Source organism: Agrilus planipennis, unplaced genomic scaffold (genome assembly GCF_000699045.2).
Source record: "Agrilus planipennis isolate EAB-ADULT unplaced genomic scaffold, Apla_2.0 scaffold34, whole genome shotgun sequence".
NCBI classification, from domain to species: Eukaryota; Metazoa; Arthropoda; class Insecta; order Coleoptera; family Buprestidae; genus Agrilus; species Agrilus planipennis.
Window position 1 is genome coordinate 1,175,875 of NW_020439170.1, and position 22,304 is coordinate 1,198,178.

General features: G+C 33.4%; 1 protein-coding gene across 4 annotated transcripts in view; it reads left to right on the plus strand.

Annotated features, from left to right (window-relative positions):
• The window catches only part of LOC108735121 (balbiani ring protein 3), a 226,416-nt gene that overhangs the window by 172,109 nt on the left and 32,003 nt on the right, over positions 1-22,304 (plus strand). For 3 of the 4 annotated variants that reach the window (XM_018466952.2, XM_018466954.2, XM_018466955.2), the window contains one exon: positions 5,332-5,409. In XM_018466952.2, coding sequence (XP_018322454.1) covers positions 5,332-5,409 — 78 coding nt within the window. Of the gene's footprint in view, positions 1-1,315; positions 1,393-5,331; positions 5,410-22,304 lie in introns of all 4 variants that reach the window. The other variant, XM_018466956.2, reaches the window with a different exon arrangement.

The window sequence follows — 22,304 nt, forward strand, 5'->3', positions numbered from 1 at the left end:
TGTGGTGTGTGTGGTGTGTGTGGTGTGTGTGGTGTGTGTGGTGTGTGTGGTGTGTGTGGTGTGTGTGGTGTGTGTGGTGTGTGTGGTGTGTGTGGTGTGTGTGGTGTGTGTAGTGTGTGTGGGGTGTGTGGTGTGTGTAGCGTGTGTGTAGCGTGTGTGGTGTGTGTGTAGTGTGTGTGGTGTGTGGTGTGTGTGGTGTGGGTGGTGGTGGTGTGTGTGTGTGTGTGTGTGTGTGTGTGCGCGCGCGCGTGTGTGTGTGTGGCGTGTGTGGCGTGTGTGGCCTGTGTAGCATGTGTGGTGTGTGTGGTGTGTGTGATGTGTGTGATGTGTGTGGTATGTGTGGCGTGTGTAGTGTGTGTGGTGTGTGTGGTTTGTGTGGTGTGTCTGGTATGTGTATGTGTGTCTTTTCATTTTTTTCTTTGAATATTGACCGTCGTAAAGTCTAAAATCATTAATTAACCAACAAATTTGAAAGAGTTTCTTAACTAATGGTGTTTCTATTTCTTTAAAGCTTTTCAGATGATTGCAGTGTACTGTTCCACTTGTTTCACATGCCATTTGTAATTAAAACGCGGGCTCTTTTATCCCCGACGAGTGTGGGTAACAAAGTGAGACTACACTTTATAGCAAGAGATATTCAGGCAAAAAGTAAAAGTTGAATTTCTTAAAACGTTGCTATTTGAATAAAAAAAGAACTTGTCATTGTTAGCTGTCTTACTATTTCTTTTGATTGTATGTACATAATCGCAAAAAAAGTCATTAAACTTTTTTAAGTAAATGAATCATTGCTATCACAGCTCAAAAGATGGTCAATGTTGAATGGGTAGCGAAAAACAGGAAATGAAATTTCAATATTATTTAAAATAATTTCAAAATATACAAACTAAAAGAAAACAAACTTTTGCGAAATCATTCTGTAGTCCCCACTGTGAATTATTTTACGGTTTTCATTTTTAGAATAGTTACTGCCCTAATCACCATTATTTCTTCATAAGCTTGCCATATAAAGTATTTGTTTTAAAAAATAATAACACAATTGCTCAAAGGGTATTTATTTGGTCTCAATTTATTCATGAACAGTTCATCAGGACTGCTATGCAAAAAACTGTATGTCCCGTAAGACTGCTTTCTAATATTGAAAGCATAGCTAACGGATTTAGTCGCGTTTGGACTGTAGGTAGATAGTTTTTTATATTACGAAGTACTAAAGATGATTTCTATGCTGTACGCATGTATACTCAGGAATATTCGTAATGCGATATTGATATGAGATATGCGAATATGTATTTTCGACACCTTTTTTGTTAATGTTTAGATTCAATTGGAGAAATCCTTGGAAATGGAGACACTCGATTAGCCACGAAAGATTAAAGTATCCTTTTCATTTTCCTGGTAGGTATAAAGTCTAGTCGATTTACTGTGTCAGTAATACCAATAAAATAAAATATTTACAATTTTGACTTTTTTTGACAAAACCGGCAAATTAAACTAAATAATTTATAGCTCCTAAACGAACTAACCGATTTTGACTTATTGTTAGTTTCTTTTTTGTTTGGAAGATGATTGGAAGGGGAGTTTTTAGCTATGATTCATTACAATTAATGTCTAGGGCTTTATAAAATTTTAATTTAAGGTTCATTACATTAAAGTGAGTAGATATTGGCCGCCCCTACATGTTAATATGACACTGCCCAATTTTGAATATAATCTTATCCCTAGGTGTATGTTCTTAGACATTAAAATTTACAATTCTGTCTTGATTTAAATATCAGCCTCTTTACTACGTATACGTACGCCTCCGATGTAACTCCATTACACCCAAATGTCTTCTGATATACCCATGGTACCTATATAATGTAGGTACGTTAGAGAATATCTTTTATATCCATTATATAATCATAAATAAAAGTTAAATTTTCGTGAACTTTTTCGTGGGCTTAGAAACTCATCTTTGGTAAATACCCATCAATCCATTAGAAAACTGTTACCTAAGCTTTTTATTGCGTAGTCCGTTTCATTTTTTAGTATCCCATCATGTTTTTAAGGTATCGTAAAGCTATAAAAGCGTATACTATAACAATCTTATAATCATAGCAATCATGCTGTTAGTTTTCCTTGAAGCTATACAAAGGTTTAAGATTCTGGGTGAGAAAATGGTACCTAACACTTAGTAGGTGCTTTTAAAAGAATATTTCGTAAGAACCAAATTAATTTCACTTTAATGGCATCACGATATTATACTATAGTTACTTTAGGATCCATCAACTGCTCTTTTGAGATTTTGAAAGTTTAAAGGCGCATTTAGACTGAGCGAGCGTTGACCATTTTAATATTACTTTGCTTCTTCTTAAAAAACGCTAAACCTCAAGTGTCATCATTTAAATTTATACGTTTTTCATAATGTTCATTGAATAAAACAGGATATCGGTTCGATTCCAGATCCGTTTGCTTTGACCCCAAATTTTACTGTGGATTTCTTAGATCACTTCAGCAATTATTAGTTCAGTGATACTCCACAGTAAATCTTTCACTTCTCTTTTGTCTTCATTTCGTCCAACTTCTTTTCCCAATCACGATTTCTAATAAAAAATAGCTGAAGAGTGCCTTCTGCTTACCCTTCAGCCTTACACTGAATTTTAATGAACGCCGGGTTGTTATTCTCCCTTGGTTCTACTACAGCTTTTTTGCTTTTAACATTCACCTAAAAGTGAAAGCAAAGTTCTGAAGGTTTGCTTGATTGCTTGTCGTCGAACTCGCGTCAAACGTTTTGTTTGTTGGATTCTCATTCGCTTAGTGTAAACGCGCCTTTAAATATCTCATCCGTTGTGAAGGAAATGATGTTTCTGGTAACGTATTTGTACATAAATAATGGCTTTATGGCACGAAATTAAAAGTTCAGGTTCAGCAACTGCTTACAAAGGCTATGAAAAATATTCTTGTTCACAAAACCACTTTAACCAGCGAAAGTGAATTTTCACATATCCATATGCATGGTATAAATAATCTGTGTAAATTAGAATTTTACACGCCAGTAAGTTCTGAATGAAATAGAGAAGAAAGCGGGCAAAAAGTAACAGTAGTATTTTAATTTAATTTATTTCTATTCGTACTTACGCCAGAAACATTTCTAGTTTTATGAGTAGTGTCACCACGCGATGTTATAATTATTTATTGTTTTAACTCTGAAATACTTTAAACATGACTGTGAAAGTCAGTACGATATTTATTGCTTTATCTATACAACAATTTAGTTTGCTTTAGCAAATAAATAATATGTACCTTTACAAAAAAAAATCAAATTTAATTAGAGCAACCCTAGGATATGAGCGAATATAAAGATAGGGGACGAAAAATTAGAAGAAGTGACAGGTTTTAGGTATCTATAGGAAGTCAGATAAGTCAGGACGGAAGGAGTAGTAGGGATATAAAGCAGAGGATAGCACAGGATGCAGTCGCCATCAATAAAAAGAACGGTTTATTTAGAAATTCGAAAAAAGTTGTTAAAGGTGTATGTTTGGAGCACGGCACTGTACGGGTGCAAAACATGGACAGTGGGCGCGGCACAAAAATAAAGGTTAGAAGCGTTCAAAATTGTGCTGTTACGGGCAAATGATAAGGATACCGTGGATAGAGGAGGTTAGAAATGAAGGGGTATTAGAAAGAGTAAGAGAACAAAGGACCCTATGGAAGTCAATAAGAAATAATTCGAGATAGATTAGTAGAAATCCTTCTCAGGCATGAAGGTCTAGTCAGAGATATATTAGAGGCAGTTAGGAGGCCTAGAGGTAGACCTAGATTAGATTACTGTTCGCAAATAGTTAAGGATGTGGGTTGTTCTGGTTTTCGGGAAATGCGAAAATTAGCTCAGGATAGGAAACAGTGGAGGTGCGTGTCCAACCAGTCTTAGGACTGACGACCTTATGATGATGATCTGATTACAGCATTTTATTTTGAAACTGAGGAAGATGTCATCATTTAGGGAGCTCGGAAGACAATAATGTTCAACTTTACCCTACGATAGTTTGATGTGTTTTGTTAATTAATTCAGTGATACATTTACCCTATGAGTACTGTTTTATTTTCAATTTTACTATTACTTAATTTGCCTGTATTGTGAAAACTCTTGTGGTTCAAATAAAAGAGACCATAATTTCGTAAATTCGCAACGGTTTAACGTACCGGAAGGTTATTACCCAGAGTTTCCATGGAATTTCAGCTAGTTTCAGACTACCTAACGGTACGGTAAATGCCAATTTCTACGAATGTGTCGAAAATGAATATAACGTGTACCATAATAACTGCAATTACTTCTACTAAATATTTTTTTAATGACTGCTGCAAGTGTTCGTGTAAATATTTGAAACAGAACAATTATTCTAACGATAACGGCACATGAAGATGCATGTCATAAAAACGTGTGAAACGTCTCACATGTTTTGTTTCCCATCTTATTTCTTTGTAAAAAGACGCCACATGTTCTTCGCAGACGTCATAATACTAATAGACGATGATTCTAAAATTGCGATGCAAAATACGAACTACGCATGTTGTGTTGACAAGTCAACGTTTAATTGAGGAAAAGTGTACTTACAGTATTAACTAATCCTAAGTATAAACGCTTGACCTTGAAATAAACTATTTTATTTTTATATACTTACACTACATTGGCGCAAACACTTTTGACCACAGTCTAATTAAAAGATAAAAAAACACAATCAGAATCTATCTAAAATACCTTCAAACATATTTCTGTCTTAATATTCAGTAAATTAATGAATTACTTAAAAAAATTGTACAACCTTTGCAAATTTGGATAGATGGTGTTGCTATGAAGGCCAACATGTCCAAAGATTGGTAATTTCTAAAGAAATTTTCAAAAGTTTATCAGTATCAAATTTTAATGTTCCAGTACGAACGGTTTCGAAGAAATAGAGGAAAAATCGTGTTCAGGATAACCCATTTGAAGGTGTATGACTCCCTTAAGAAGCACTTTTTGTTAAATGTTTGTAGGAACTATTATTCATAGATACATATGAAATCACCCCTTGAATTTTTACTGCAGATTTAGGAAAGACCCTGTATGAATTTTCATTTACACTTCGTTCTATTCAAAGCAGTTATGTAGAAGCTGAGATATAATAAGTGCACACGTAAGGGAAATATATTCGAGACAATGACGTGTATAATAAATAATGTTTTTCATTTGTAGTAAATTACTTGTGAAATCATAAAAACATTTTATTTTGGATGGATGTAATGAGTTTTTTGTTTCCCATCGAATTATTGACTCAAATTTTCTTATAGCAACTACTATTGTATTTTTCTTTTCAGGAAACAGAATGCGATTTGTGAACCACTTTCTGTGTGGTGTTCTTTTTTTCTGCCTAAGAACCGTACTGTCTTTAAGAGGTAAGAGAATTATTTATTTATATAACAACTTAATAATAATTGGAAGCTAAAATTATTGAAAGATAAATTACGTACTCAAATGATGTACGAAATTCAAACGTTATAAACTCAACCCTGATTTGTTTAACCCTTCTTGGACTATTAAATTTATGCAGCTAATAGCTTTCGTTTCATTTTACATTTGATAGAAGTAAAACAAGGACGAAGAGTTGTTGTGTATTGCCAGGTTTAACTTAAATTCAAAATGCAGCGTATTTAACAATTTAAAAATGAAAATTGTTCATCATCATCATAAGGTCGTCAGACCTAAGACTGGTTGGACGCACCCTAAAACCAGAACAATCCACATCCTTAACTATTTGCGAACAGTAATCTAATTTAGGTCTACCTCTACTCCTCTTAACTCCTGTCTCTGCCTCTAATATGTTTCTGACTAGAGCTTCATACCTGAGAAGATGTCCTACCAACCTATCGCGCCTATTTTTTATTGACTTCCATAGAGTCCTTTGTTCTCCTATTATTTCTATTACCTCTTCATTTCCAACCTTCTCTATCCACGGTATCCTCATCATTCACCAATAACATCTCATTTCGATCGCCTCTAACCTTTTTATTTTTACAGCGCTCACCGTCCATGTTTTGCACCCGCACAGCGCTCCAAATATATACCTTTAACAATATTTTTCGAATTTCTAAATTAATCGTTTGCGAGCATAGAAGTCACTTCTTTTTATTGAAGGCGATTCGACCCTTCAATATCCTCTGCTTTAAATCTCTACTACTCCTTCCGTCCTGACTTATCTGAATTCCTAGATACCTAAAATCTTCGTCTCCTATCTTTATATTCGCCCTTTCCCTACTTTTTCTTATAGTTAACCATGTATTAAAAAATGTATGTGATTTAAAAACACATTTCCTGCAAATTGTATTACCTAGCACATATTGCTTTTTTTGTCAAAACAATGATAAAGTAATTTGTACTTATTTCACTTCATCAAGTTTTTCTACATTTGTTGGAAACATGTTAAAACAATAACATACCGGAAGAATACAAACCTTGACTTGCCTTTATACACTGGAATTAAATGCCTCTGTCAGGTGACACATTAGTGATTCATTATTATAATAAGTAGCTTTTCAATGCTGTCTCTAACGCGATAATTTAAAACAGCATATCAATCGCTTTGCTTTTACTTGTAAAGAAGGTCTTTACTTTTTACAGTACGAGTTAATAGCCTGCAATAAGAGAACTGCACAACTGTTTAAAGAAGCTATATTTTCTCTACATACATATGTTTGTGATTGTTGAATTCTACAAATAATATGCGTATTGTTTTTAAGCAAAAGTATTTGTATTTTCAGTTGCTAGAATTGTCTATGCATATTTCAGACAGTAAAAAGCCAAAATTAATCTAGCTATTAATAACAAAAAATAAATTGAAATTGAGTTTTATCTATCCATTCATCTACGATATTCCAATCAATTCAACCGCTCTATGAATATATCGATTTATTACATGTAGGTAATATTTTTTGCGAATTACGTATGCGTGATGGTATAAAAAAAGCATACACTTTTACCTAATTCAATCTTGTAGGTAACATTTATCTATTATTCGTATCTACCCACTATTTACTATTAAGCGAGATAGCTACCGTATTCGTGAAAGTTTTTGAAATCTGATTGTAATTGAGAACGTATTACAGATATTGTACTCGTAGGCATATTATACACAAAAGCACTGATTTACACCTTTCACTCACTCAGTCGGTCGAGAAATTTTTAACCGATCTGCATCGAAGTGACCTTAGACTAATGAGCTTATTAAGAGGCCATGATACATTACAGGTATTATGGTGAGTACTTTAAAACAGCAATGACATTGTTTCGTTTCATGTATCACGTACAGAAGAAATTAATGTGTGAGGTCACCTAATCTACTTAACCTCTTTATGTGTTCACTCCGGAATTCCCAGACAAAGTTTAACAACTTTTAAAAAAATATACATGACGAATGGTTGGTCGCCAAAAAATGTACTTTTTGCGGAAAAGAGATAATGCTGATGTAAAAAAAAGAAAGTTTTTTTATATTTAGGAATATATGTTTCAGTAGGTCACACCAAACGAATGCTAAGTATTCGTATGAGTTTTAAGGACGACAGATTTGAAATAATGGACCTCACAAAACTAAATTATATCTATGTCCATTGTTAATAAATAATCGCTCATTATTTTACTGATTTGATTGTCATAAACAAGTAAGTAACTGAAATTAAATAAATAATTAACTCTTTCCTATAAAAAAGTAGAATAGTAATACTTTCGGTTTGTGAAGATACAAAAAACTAATAAGTACTTTTTTCAATGTACTTACCCAATTATTAATTAAAGAAGGCTTTAGAAACTGTATACCTGTAGGAATGCAAAATTTAGGAAAATTCCTGCAAAAAACCCTAACTGCTGAAGTAAAATTGAAAACCTAAAATCCGCGCCGCATATTTGAAATGCCACCCCTTTACACTAATTGGTTAATATCAAAAGAAATACAAAGCTTATAATTTTCAAAAACATTACAAACCGTTTTCATATCTTTTCGTGACGATATAAATAAATTCCCAATGTCTTGCAAGTAAATCAGTGACAGGATTGTAAGATGATATAGATGTTACGTTAAATGTGATTATCATGCATAATTGCCGGTTGTTATATATAATCACCAGTAAATTTAGGAAATTTATTGAATTCATACTGAAAAATGTTTCGTTCGTTTTATCTTAGAATCTTAGATCAGCAGTAGGTAACTGGCGCACCGTGGTCCAGGTCCGGACCGTCGAAAGTCAAAAATAAACTATGTAAATAGATTATTTAAAAATTATTTTTATATAGATAACAAAATACCTTTGAGCTTTGAGCGTCAACCTTATCATTTTTTTTTTATTATTTTACAAGTAACTTATGTGAATTCTCAATTATTTATATGCTTTTAGACAAATTGAAATAAAAATTGATAGAGTAGATGTTTTTTTTTTTGGATTTTACTAAAAATTTTCAAAAGTATCCAGACCCGACATAAAATTACATGTCTACGTTTACCTCCTAAACGGTCAAGTAATAGCATTAAATTAAGAATCATAAGGTTACAGTAGGTAAAGACAACACGAACGAAATGAGTTTTGTTTAAGTAACGCCCTTTTCAAGAATTCATCACATTTACCGTAATATAAATATCAAAAACCAAGATGATATGCTTAATACCAAAATCGAGACTTTTTACGCATTTTGCCGTTTATTGGTTAGGTTTTCTTTGCAGTTTAATAACAGTATAATAGGGTGGTCGTTAAAAATTAAATTCTTTCGGACGCTCAAAAAAATCCTTCCTTTTGACGAAAAACTACGGGAAAAATTTTGTTTTTTGATTTTTAACAAAAAAAACACGTGCCGACGGCCAATTCAAGTTCATTTTTCGATAAAATTATAGTTTTTCGTTTTGAAAATAAATAAATAATATTGCATATAACTTGGTAGTCATTAAATAAATCTCTATAAATAAATAATTGTATATAAAATTTACAAAATTGTTCATATTTCAGGAAAAATAAAGTTGTTAGTGCTAAAATAACTGACTTAATAAAGTTTATAAGTTTACCAATGAGATTATCTCGATTTCCTATAAGCCTGTTTTCATGATTTTTTATCCAAATTAAATACTGTGTTCAATTTTTCAAAAAACTATAATTTTATTGAAAAATGAACTTCAATTGACCGTCGGCACGTGTTCTTTTGTTAAAAGCAAAATTTTTCCCGTAGTTTTTCGTCAAAAGGAAGGATTTTTTTGGGCATCCGAAAGAATTTAATTTTTAACGACCACCCTACAGTATAATCATGGATAGCGTGCTTTTCTTGTAATAAGTCATTAGTCTACTAATGTATTGCACAACAAAGGCGTAATAACGTTATCTTTAATTGGCAATAAAAATAAGATGCAGTCGGGTACATGCAGTGTTATATCTATCTGCAGAACACAGAAAAGAAAAACGGTGTTTTTTCCTTGCATGAGAGATGCGTAACAAGTTTATTGTAAGCCGCAGATGTATTACCTCACGGGTATTAGGTTTGGTAGTTCAGGAAGTTGGTTATTTAGACCGTAAACTCGTATCCGCTCGATGGACTTTTCAGTTAACTATATGGACATATAATTATGCATATGCCACACAGATGTGATAATTTTTCGAAAGTACCTAGCATAAAATGAAACGCAAAGAAAGGAAAGGGTTTCAACAATTCCTTCCACTTAGCGTGTCACTAACTGTTACGAATACCAAGAGTGATAGAATGAATTTTTTAATAGTTTCCAATAATTTCTCGGATCAAATGTAATATCAACAATTGAATCTAAACAATGAGATGCCAAAGAAGAGACGATGAAGCCCAATGATGGTCACAATTAATAATAAAAACAATTAAGAAAAAAACGTCAAGATAAGTAGCACCGAACTAATAGATAACATAAAGAACTGGAAAGAAATCCATTAGGGAATGTCGACAATAAGCTGCCAAAGTCAACACACCTTTAACATTTTTTGAACGTTGGTGCCCCATTGTTTAAATTGAATTAATTATTAACTGTACATCAAAGAGAGTATTGTTTTCACTAATTTGGTATCATTTAATGAGAGATTGTTTGCAAAAATACTTCTTCACGACTATAAAGATAAAATGGTTACTCTATTAAATTTTTAGAAATTGGTAATATGAGAGTCGATATGATGCTTAATATAAAGTACAGTGTAAACTCTTTATAACGTCACTCGATTTAACGACAAACTCCTTAAAACGTCGAAATTGCTTGACTTTGGTTGGTTTACATTGTTTTCTATACGTACAATATTACACTCTATATAGCGTCACGCTCACTCTATTTAATGACAACAATGCGGCATTATAAATCATTAAGCAGTACTTTCTAAGTTGCCGAAATAGATAAGAACTGCAGCTGTGTACGTTGTTGAAGAAGACGATCCTGTCCCTCCACCAAGCATCAAACAAGCACTTGATGCAGCGAAACTATTAAAAAAAAATACTTTTTATATAATCAAATTGATCCAGCAGTATCTCAAGATATGAGTAAGATACGTAACAAAATACAATTAAAATATTGGAGCAGCAAAAAACATCAGACGAAGATAACAGGCTATACGCAATGTATGAATAATAATGTTCGTGTGCAAAATGTGTACTATATTAGTAAATGCATATTATTATAGAATAGTAAAATAATATCTTTTATTTCTCTCTATTTAACGACCACTCTTTATAACGCCGAAAAATGTTCAGTCCCTTAAGTGTCGTTATATAGAGTTTACACTGTATTTTGTTGCTACTTGAAATGAATCATATTGTTTTGGAAAAAAACTTTTTTTTCTCAATTACTATCTTCATCCTGGTTAAGTATTGCAGACGAGGTCTCGCTTGTTTAGTATTCCACTCGACCTTAATCGTGCGCTTGACAATAGTATAATAAGACTAAACTCTAATGTTGGGGGTCTATCTTACCAATAACTAATTTAAAAAAGGTATTTTAAGAACTTCTTCATATTTAAATTTGTTGAATTATTATTTCTGCAATTTTGTCCATCATTTGTATTTATAAATGCACAGTTTCGAAATGTTTGAAGCCATGAATGTGACAATAATTGGAGAGAAAATTAGAAACAAAGAAGTTGAAAACACGCTGCATGAAAGCATAATTCTTCTAAAGAGGAAACGTAAATCCCTATCCGTTATGTTACAGTACACCACAGTATGTGTAGTGTGCAAGAAATTTTAATTAGGTGTTATAATTCCCATTTTTGTGCTTGTGACTTGTGAGAACTTTCGTGTACCAATGTACCAGAGAGGTTTATCATTAAAAAGAAAAATTAGCAATAATGTGAAATAGCTGTTGTAGTTTTTCAAGTTTGTTTTGTATATTAAAGTGATTAGGCTTTTAAAAATTGGTGAATTTTAATGGATTTCCATACTATCTACATTTCCTGTAATTCTGTGATGCTGAGAAGTCAACAAAACATTTCCAACCACATCTATGTACAATCAATAGCCCGTTTATATGAAAGTGCTACCTACAACCTATTCTAATTTCAATTGTACGTTTTGACTCGTTACAGTATAATTTTTTATTATTTCACCAATGTATTGTTTTGTTGAATGTAAATACACTTTTGCACGCGCATGTAATTATACTGAATGACAAATTCCGTTAGGATTTGTAGACCATAATACTTATTTAAATCACAAATACGCTTTTGTTCATTATCTGACAATAAATATACTTAATGAAATATTCATTCTGTACATCGTTTTTGTATGTGTTATTTGAAATCTTTGTACTACCTATTATTTTGGAAAAGCCAACGTGATTCACAATCCGATTTATTAATGGGCCTCACAATCACTGTAATGATGCTCAAATTTGAATAAAAATTAGAGTATATTTTCCTTGAAGTGGATGATTGAGGAGTTGTTATACCTATTTATGTAGGCGTATATAAATTTGTTGTTTCTCGAATTATATTTTTCGGTACTATGAAGTGATTCAAATAAGAATATTCTTTTTTCTATTCATTATTCTATTGAATACTGATGCATAATGAGGCATCCAAAACAAGTAAATAGTAAATTTTCTTTTATTATAAATTCAAAAATCAAGAAAACATAAGTGGGTTAGTATCACCAAATTATTTCGTCAACTAGGCAGCATTCTGGATATACGAGGGTGCGTTTTTAAGTTCGCGGAATGGGTAGGTAGGTCATTAGTAAGGGTACTTACTTGAGTCATTACGAATTAAGCAACTCATTATTAGTAATAATACAAAGTTTTATCGTAATTAGGTCAGTAGTCTTTTGGTTATCGTCGACTAAAGAAGTCATTAGGGAACAAATTGTGAAATATGGAGAAAATCGAGTACCGCGCTATTATGAAGTTCTTTACCAAGCAAGGAAAATCAGTTCAAACCCTACTGCAAGATATGCCATCCGTTTACAGAGACTCTTGCCCAGGGAAAACCATGATTTACAAGTGGCATACAAAGGATATGCTAAGGCAAGGACTCAGTTGAAGACGACCCACAGCCAGACCGACCGATCGAGGTGACCACTCCGGAAATCATTCAAAAAATTGAAAAATTAATACTGCAAGATGCTCGATTTAAGTAGAAACATCTCGCAGAAATGGTAGGAGTATCAGATACAACCATTTTTAAAATTTTTTATGATCATCTTGGTATGACTAAAGTCAGCGCAAGATGGATGCCGAGAATGCTCATTCCTCCTCTATAACAACAGCGTATGAAGTGAAACGCACGAGAATTTTTAGACCTCTGTAGTGAAGATAAACATGGAGTATTGACTCGAATTGTTACTAGGAACGAAACTTGGGTTCATCATTATGAAGCTGAGTCGAAACAGGACTATATGCAGTGGTACACAAAAGGCACACCACCACCCAAGAAGTTTAAGGTGTCACAGTCGAAAATCATGGCGACAGTCTTTTGGGACTCAGAAGAGATCCTGTTGATTGATTATAAAGATAGAGGTGTCTCCATAACCGGAGAATACTATGCTTTAATTCTAGAGCGGTTAAAAGAAGCAGTCAAAGAAAAAAGAAGAGAAAAATTAACCGAAGGCGTCATCCTTCTGCAGGACGACGCGTCTGTTCACAAGAGCCGTGTTGCGATGGCTGCCTTGTAGAAGGTGGACTTCGAAATTTTAACTTACCCCTTATAGTCCTGACCTAGCTCCCAGGGATTATTATCTTTTCCCAAACATGAAAAAAAATCTTCGTAGGAAGAAATTTTCAAGCGACGAAAACGTGAACGATGCAGTTTCGGTGTATTATTCAGATAAAGGCAAAACTATTTTTTTTTTTTTTCGAACGTATACGTAAGTTGATTGAAAGATCGGAAAATGTATAAGGGTATAAAAGGAAAAATAAATTCGTACTTTTATTTCCACTTCTTACCCCCCCTTCTGCGAACTTAAAAACGCCCCCTAGTAAGACATCATTTTCGAGAGTACAATGTTACTAAATACGAAAGCTTATGATTCAATTTATAGATTATATAAGTAAAGTAATTATAATGAACAATACCAACTAGATAAAATCGGCAGCCAGTACTGAAATGTTTTGGGTTTTAGTAAAGTTGAAAACTTCGTAACTGCTAATGTTGTATAAAAAAGGTAAATTGTATTTCCTCTTTTGCCATTCGGTGGATTGTCATGAGGTGTGTTCACATTCCACATGGTTTAAATTAATCTGCTTTTGTAAAAGAAATAAAGTCATAAATAAGACATTTATAATCACGACGTTTTTATATCACACTGCGATTGATTTAGTTGCAATACAGCTATTGCTTCAAATAATGCATGTTAATTCAGGGACAAGACGTTAACACACAACTAAATCCATTTTATTTGTTCTTGAACACGATAAAAGCATTACCAATCGCGGTTGCATTAGATACAAAACATAACAAGGTGATACAATTCTTAACGTCACGACTATTTATTTACATCTTTCATTACCCAATTCGTTCGAACTGCATTTCTTACGAAGGAAAAGGTTTTACATGGGTTATTGCTGAAAATGTATCACAACTTTATCTATTTGGAAAAAGAGTAGTGTTTCTAAAATTTTAACCAAAATTATTATGGATTTTGATAAAACTCCAAATATTAACTTTCCGACATCAATCGTCATAATTATATGACATTTCATTTTCTCAAGTTTTCCCAGTTTGGAATATTGAGTCAAATGGGTGCTTTATTGGTTTTATTTCTTGAAAATTAACATCTTCTTAATATGCATATATGTGTAAGAAAAGATGCATTATTTATAGTGAAAATTTGGTATTCTAATCATTTAAAAGTTCAGAGAAAATAAAAATGAAATTAACAGTCCTTTTCGTATAACTAATCAATTAATTGCTCGTATAATACCCAGACAAGTCCCTAAAAGAGGGCAGCAGCTCTTTCAGTACTGAGGGTGGCAGAGAAATTGAGGATCGATATGGCACTCTGATGAACAATACTTTTTTTTTTGTTTTCGTGGAAGAGGGGAAATCTTCAAAAGACACCCAGCCGTCCGTACGACTGGGTAGTGTCGGATTCCCGAGGAAGAAGTCCTCGGACCTATCGACTAAAACCCCTCTACCTCAGGCCGTTGTAGGACCAACTAGGGGCCTCTTCAGCCGTGAACAATACCGCGACGTGGAAGGCAACGAGAAACCACCACATTATGATCCCGAGAAGAACGTGACACATAATTAAATTATGGCGTCCTCTGGGTTCTCAGGCATGAAGGTCTAGTCAGAGACATATTAGAGGCAAAAACGGAAGTTAGGAGGGGTAGTGGTAGACCTAGATTAGATTACTGTTCAGGATAGGAAAGAGTGGAGGTGCGTGTCCAAGCAGTCTTAAGATGATTATAATGATGATAATGCACCTATGTAATACACTAGCTGAAGAGCATCTATTTCAACCCCCATATGATTTTCCAGAATTGTTTAAACATGTAAGGATGAAACAGATAGACATGGGCACTTTGGTCGCACACAATAACCCGAAAAACCTACTCAATCCATCACACACTTGTGAGTACACATATGTGACTTAAGTTAGATTCCGGATCTACCTGTTCTAGTCCAAATCTTTTGTGTGATTTCCTTGAATCACTTAAGGAAATTTTGGGGCAGCAGTGTTACAAATGTTATACAGATTGCTCTTGTATCTTCATTTCGTCCATCTTATATTTGTCTCCTCAACTATCACCCACCTATTCTTACAATCCTTGTAAGGAGGTTGAAGTTGGCCTTGCGCCCTTCGGATTTGCACCACAGTGTAGGTAAGAGGGACTGCTCTCTCGTTTCTAAGACAATCTTATGGAAAAACAGAGAAGTGGCGACATCTTTATTTTTTAGAAAATTCCAATTGCAAACGTACATCAATAATAGAAAAAATAATTAAACACTTAATTGTACGAAAAGCATAAACGAATAGAATATTTCTTAATATGCAATGCTGGCAAACACTGTAAAATGTTTATAAGTAATGGTCTACACAATAATTGATGATGTTACGTTGTTCTATAACATCGAAATTAATCGTTGCGTATCTACATACACATATACATATAATAGGTAGATTCAGACATACATATTTGCTCCTATTTTAAGAGAAACTTCTGTTTGAAGCAGGCACTTGCGTTAGGTACACATGTATGTAAACAATCATAGTGCGATTCCTTTCAAAACCCACCTTCGCTTCTGTTTTAAGCACGTTCGCAATTACGTAACGTGATCGAGCATCCCAATCACTGCATTAATTACATCTTGGTAACATTAGGAGACTTCTGTATGGGAAATTAGTCCATTAATATTGGTCGTGTAACTACAAATATGTCCCGAGTGCATCCTTAATTATCGAACGATCATGGTGTAGTATGTTGTGAATTTATTATGTAACATCGCAGCTATTTTGGATATAGGAATTTCTGTTTAATACATTCCACTTGATGTAAACAGATTCATCAAAAATCACATCCAATCTTTTATGCCAATTAGCAAATCTAGGTAGATGTATGTGTATGCTGAAAAGTTTAAGGTGCTTTTATAGGCGAAATATCCTAAATAAATACGTATAAGTATAAATGAACGTCATTTATAATGACTTCGTTTATGGCGTTGATTGGCATATAAAACTGTGACGAAATGATTTAATTTTGGTTGGTTTTGTAAATTAACCCAGGTAAAAATTTTTGTATACAAAACGCCTTCTCTTATAATAGTGTGATGAATACGACTTGGGCGACAAGGAGAAAATGAAAAAAGAAAATTTACCTAAATATTAAAGCGATATTTACAATTTATCCCACTAACCCGTTGCTTCGTAAGCGAAAATAATACAAATTACAATTTGGACCTGAATTTGTAAAAATAAAATCCCACCAGAAATAAATTTACTACCGGTGATGCCGAATTCCCTCCCACAGGTAGTTTTGGTTAAAATACAGATAGTCGAATTCCCTCCCGGGTACTAGCCGAGTTCCCTCCCGGGTACTAGCCGAGTTCCCTCCCATTCATATCAGCTCCGATAATTAAGTTAACGACTACTTACCGATTTTATTTATCGAAAATAAATATATAATTATAGTGCACTTCAGTACTTCAGTAAATTAAAGATAAAATAATCTCAGAAAGAAAACACATATCAGTTATGAAATGTTCAGTTATTTAATTTTAAAATGATTTCCCACTACTTTAACAAATTCAATGTTTCGAAATTCATGTGCGTCTAGCATTTTGATGCAATCATCTAGAAAAACTTTATTAGTTTTAGTTTGTCTTGTATTTGACCAATAGAAGGGTAGTCCGATAAAATTATTATTGTTATTGTGGTATCTATAATATATGAATAATATTATGATTAATATGTGATGTGAGGCTGTATTNATATCAGTTATGAAATGTTTATTTATTTAATTTTAAAATGGTTTCCCACTACCTTAACAAATTCAATGTTTGGAAATTCGTGTGCGTCTAGCTCGCCGTTGGGAGGCAATTGATGTATCATTAGGAGGGAATTCGACATACCGAAAATTTTAGCCCTAATTAAAAACTGGTATATGGGAGGGAACTAGGCATTATCCGTAGAAACATATTCATAACTATTATAAGTAGGCTTATCGGATTAGCATATTTACGTATTTAAGATTAATATGTGGTGTGAGGCTGTATTATTTAAAAAACTCTTTATGACTCTATGGTGGCAATTAGCACTCAAGATCATCCACCGGTATTGGGAGGCAATTGATGTATAATTAGGAGGGAATTCGACATACCGAAAATTCTAACCCTAATTAAAAACAACTATATGGGAGGGAACTAGGCATTATCCGTATTTTAGAAAAGCATGTCAAAATTGAGATTATTACAAGAGTGCTAATAAATTCTACTATTTCTGCGGCAAATTTAATCATTTACAATCGAAAATTGTAATTTTTGCTTTGCCAAAAAAATTTACTTTTCCCCGTGGAGGTACCTATACATTTGACCCTCTATTAATCTTTAAATTCGAATATAACAACAGTAACTGCAGTGACCAAAGCGAGCTTTTATCTGGGTCCCAAACGGGTGCTACTTCTGGCCAACTTTTGAACAATTTATTTATCGTATTTTTGACATTTTGCTGGTATTTTGGTCCAGTTGTAACCTTGAATTTGTTATTGTTACGTAAGTCAACGTTTTGAACAGAACCAGTAGTTCCATTTCATACAACTTTCTGAAATTTGAGGTCACTGTCTTGATTAACGATGATTTTTGCGCATTTTTTACCGCCTCCTTCGCCTGTACGAGAACCGAGCGAGTAAAATAAATTACTCGCTGCTTCAACAAAAAAGAAATTAACCGAAAAGGTGTCTTGACTAAAACAAATGATCCCAGGTCGTGTTGGCCAGAATCGTTCTCGACAAGTTCAATTTGTTAATCATTTTCTACGAATATACAATAAGGTGATGATGGATTTCCACATCCCACCTTACAGAAATTATTGAAAGTGGGATAATTTATTAATTCTTTTCACAATATATTGCAAAACTGAGAAAACGATTTAACATAAAAAATGTAATTTTACCTTCGGTTTTCGAAAGACTAACGTAATGTTTTAACTCATCTGTTGTAATGTTTTCAGACTATTGATTTATAAGTATTTTTATTCAAATCTTTATCTTTTGTTTCGATGTTTTCAATTTTTTATGTCATTTTGGTTTATTTACTTCATACCCCGTATTAATATCAAAGAATACCTTTTCGTACAAAGTTGTTTTAAAGTTAATGACAATATATAGATAATTGATTATTTCAGATCTAGTATGTGTTAAAAACAAAATTAGAAAACATTCAAAATAGAAACAAAAAACGTATTAACGCCATCGTTAATAATAAGTTGTAGCAGAAGCAGTTCTGCCAACGACATGAGTTCATTAATCAACAAGCAGATCGCTAATAAGGTCGTTTGGTAGATCAAAGTATGTCAGTAAAACGCGCAGCATAGCGATGCCTTTATTATTACACGCTGACAACGCTAAACACCGACAGTTGGTCAGTAAGGCACGACACACAAATTTCTCCTTTGCAACCATTAAAGATAGTGGTTAACTTTCTTTAATTATATTACTATTGTTACTATTATATTTTTAATATTAATGCATAACTAGGTATGTAAGTAAGACCCGAAATTGTAACGTTGCAATAGTGCCGTTATGATTCATAATAAGAATAAGTCGGTTTAAAAACCTGAATAGTGGCTCCTTTTGTTTCTTTTACGTATGTTTATAACTTTCTTTTGTTCGTTCGTGGTAGAAAAAGAAAGGAACTGGAATACCTCGAAACCCCAAAACAATGGTGAATGTTGCTGACATAATAAAATATTGTAAAACTTATTTCGCCATTATTTTAACACCACAATTTATGTTTAAAAGAAGTCTCAGACTTACCCAGAAGTCATACGGGTCTTCTATTCATTTATAACTCATAAATTTCAGTTAATTAGTTAAATCATATAAAAACCTTTAGCAGTGGTTAATATTAATATTAAAGTAAAAAAATATATATTTTTATCCACCAGAATTACCCCATATTAATGAAGTAAAATTGTTGCTACTGTCACACCCTCGCCGAGAATCGAACCTGAGAGCTTTGGGTTTACGCACCAATGCTTTGACCACCAAGCTGTTTGCTGTTGCTTCTGTCTCTCGTTGCTTAGCGGTCAGACCATTGGTGCGTAAAGCCAAAGGTCCCAGGTTCGATTCTCGGCGAGGATGTGATAGCAGCAATAATATTTTCTCATTATTTTTAGGTAATTTATAATGAATAAAAATTAAATGAATTTTCACTTTAAGATTGATTAGGTTGATGTTTTTGACGGTGCAAGGTCGAATTAATATATAGCGATTACACTTGAGATCGAGAAGGATTTCTTACTTTTCCACAGGACCGGATGTTGTGTTCTTTGCCTCTCAAAAAAATGAACGACTTCTTGTACGGAACACCCTGAAGCCTATAAATCGATTTATTATCAGGAAAACGAATTTGTGCAAACACTTGACGAGGTAGGAGCGGTAGATATCAAATTATTTCCCCTAATAAAGCAACTCTAAAACCGCTCCAAGGAAGAAACGAACCGTTTGTTCGGCCATAAAATTCGGCATAAATGAAATTATTTTCGCAAGATTGCCTTTTTATAGAGAGTAGAGAGAAGGCCTAATCAACCATTCGCAGTGCATATTATTATTAAAATTTTAATATGTTGCGAGTCTTAGATTCAAACTAAACTTGTTCAGACAGTTACAGTGATCATTACAGTAGTCCAGTTAGAGATGCGACCTTGAGAAAACGCGCGACTTGAATTAATACGCACTGGAGCAAGACAGTAATAGAAAATACTACAAATGGCGCAGTAAACACCATCTGTAGCACGATGCTACATTTTAGGATTACGTATACTCCAACAAGGTCCACTTGTGTGGATATGTACTTGCTGAAAACGAACCCCGGCGTAGCCAACCTCAACGTGATGGGCATGATGGGCTTAATCGAATAAAATAATTCGAAGTGGTCTGTATTCTGTCGAAACTGCCAGACGCGGACCGCGATTTCGAACTTGTTAGATCTCATCAGCGCGTCGTAGGCAGTTCCGACAGAACACAGACCACCTTTTACCTGCTGTCTTAACAGTGCGTTTTAGAAAATACTACAAATGACGCAGTAAACGCCATCTGTAGNACATTGGAATTTTCTTATAGAATCACTTGATTAAGAACAAATATATCATATCATAGATAAAGTCGTGGATCGACAGGCGAAACGTCAATCAATAAAGAACTTTTCATCACTTTCTAATTGCTTTTATGAAAAAACTGAAATTTATGTATTTTATAAATATGGTGTTTATAAGGTGCATTATGAAAAATATTAAATTACAAATTATTTAAAGAAAATACCAAATTGGTGTGACTTAACGTGACCTGGTACAACTGCCATCATTGATAACGTTCACCAACACTATCTATCTACTTAGACGAAAACAGAACGGTAATGAATTTGAGTTCATTATCGACAGCTAAAAATTAATTCAAAACGACATTAATGACACAAATAAATCTACCGGCAGAGACAAGCGTGATTCCGAATAAAACAGGAATTTGAGATCTAGCAAAAAGCTTTCACTGAATAACTAAAGGTGTTAAACGAATATTCAAAGCCATGTAATTGACTATCATGGGGTCAATCATTAAATAGCATTTAATAATAGTAATAAGAGAAGGAATTCACTTGAAACATAATAATTAAAGCATTCAAAATGTTAATTTTATTTAAAAAAGTGATGTAATACATAATTACAAACTAATGAATTAGATGCAGCATTGACATTATATTTAAATATATACTGCAATAAAAAAATAATTACCTAGTAGTAGTAGTAGTAGTATCCAGTCAGTATTTATGTAATAATATTTTTATCACTATTTCATAAGTTTGCCATTTTAAATTAATTGAATGACGATGCTTCACCTATTATTTATCGATCTATTCGCATGGGTGGTTGTTAAAAATATGTAATTCAACTAATTTAATCAATAATAATATAGTACACTGCTAATTGGTTACTTAGTTCATTGCTAGTCGATCCTTGATGAATAACTGTACTGATCACATTAAACTATCTAGTGTACAATAACACAATTTTATGAACTACGTTATTAAATTTATTCGACACTTATATTATTACTGTTTTATTTTAGGAATTTAATGTATAAATTAGTTTATTTCATTCATTTTTATTTGGTTGCTGATTTTACTATTCAGAACTCGATTAAACTACTTTAACAAGTAGGTGCAGAGAACGTGAGATAAATAACTTAATCATCATCATCGTAGGGTTGTTATATCAAAGATTAAGTACACAAAGTATACGTACTTCCAATTCTTCCTATACGCCTAATCTTCGGGTATATGCCTATAGTAATCTAATATAGGGCTTCTTCTGCCGCTCTTCGCTCTTGTTTTTGCTTAGAATAAGTATGTCTTTAATTAACCTTCGTGTCTTATCTCTCCTTTTCCCTATTGACTTCCATAGCCCTTTGTTCTCTACAAGAAGTAGTTTCTTTTTAGTAAATGCTTGACCCTTTGGTACTCTCTCCTTTATTGCTTTATGTCTTTACCCAGAGGCGCCTTAAATGTCGAGAACTCCCTAAGCTAGTACCTCGTAGACGCCCCTCTGGCGGTCATATATTTTGCAAAATTATTTTTGGAAGCAGATACTTTCTTATTTTTTAGTTTAAAAACTTCCGCGCGCGCCCCTTCCTAACCTTGCGCCCCAGGCATGTGCCTAGTTTGCCTTATGGATAATCCGCCACTGTCTTTACCTCCTTTTCCATCAAGAATTTCTAGAAATCAAAAGTTAGCGACTTATTTTTCTACTTTTTATCTGCAATTGTTATATTAGCGCTCCTTTTACCTCTCTTACGAACCTACCAATATTTTGTCATATTATTATGTATTTGCATTAAGATTGCCATTCATTTTCTCGATCCTTGTTGTAATATAGAGCAATACAGAATATATGGTGTATCACTAAATAATATACGAGGGTGGATTGATAAGTTTTCGGCCTAACCAAGAGATGACGCCACTAGGCCTACCTTGAGGTGACATTCTATAGTACCATCCTTGGATAGCTTGTAGCTATAGTTTCAGCCCGATCTCCTTGCTAGTGTAGGTTTGACAGCACGCTGAACAAGACGCCTCTGTGGTTTTCGTAAAAATGGAAAAGCAGGAAAATC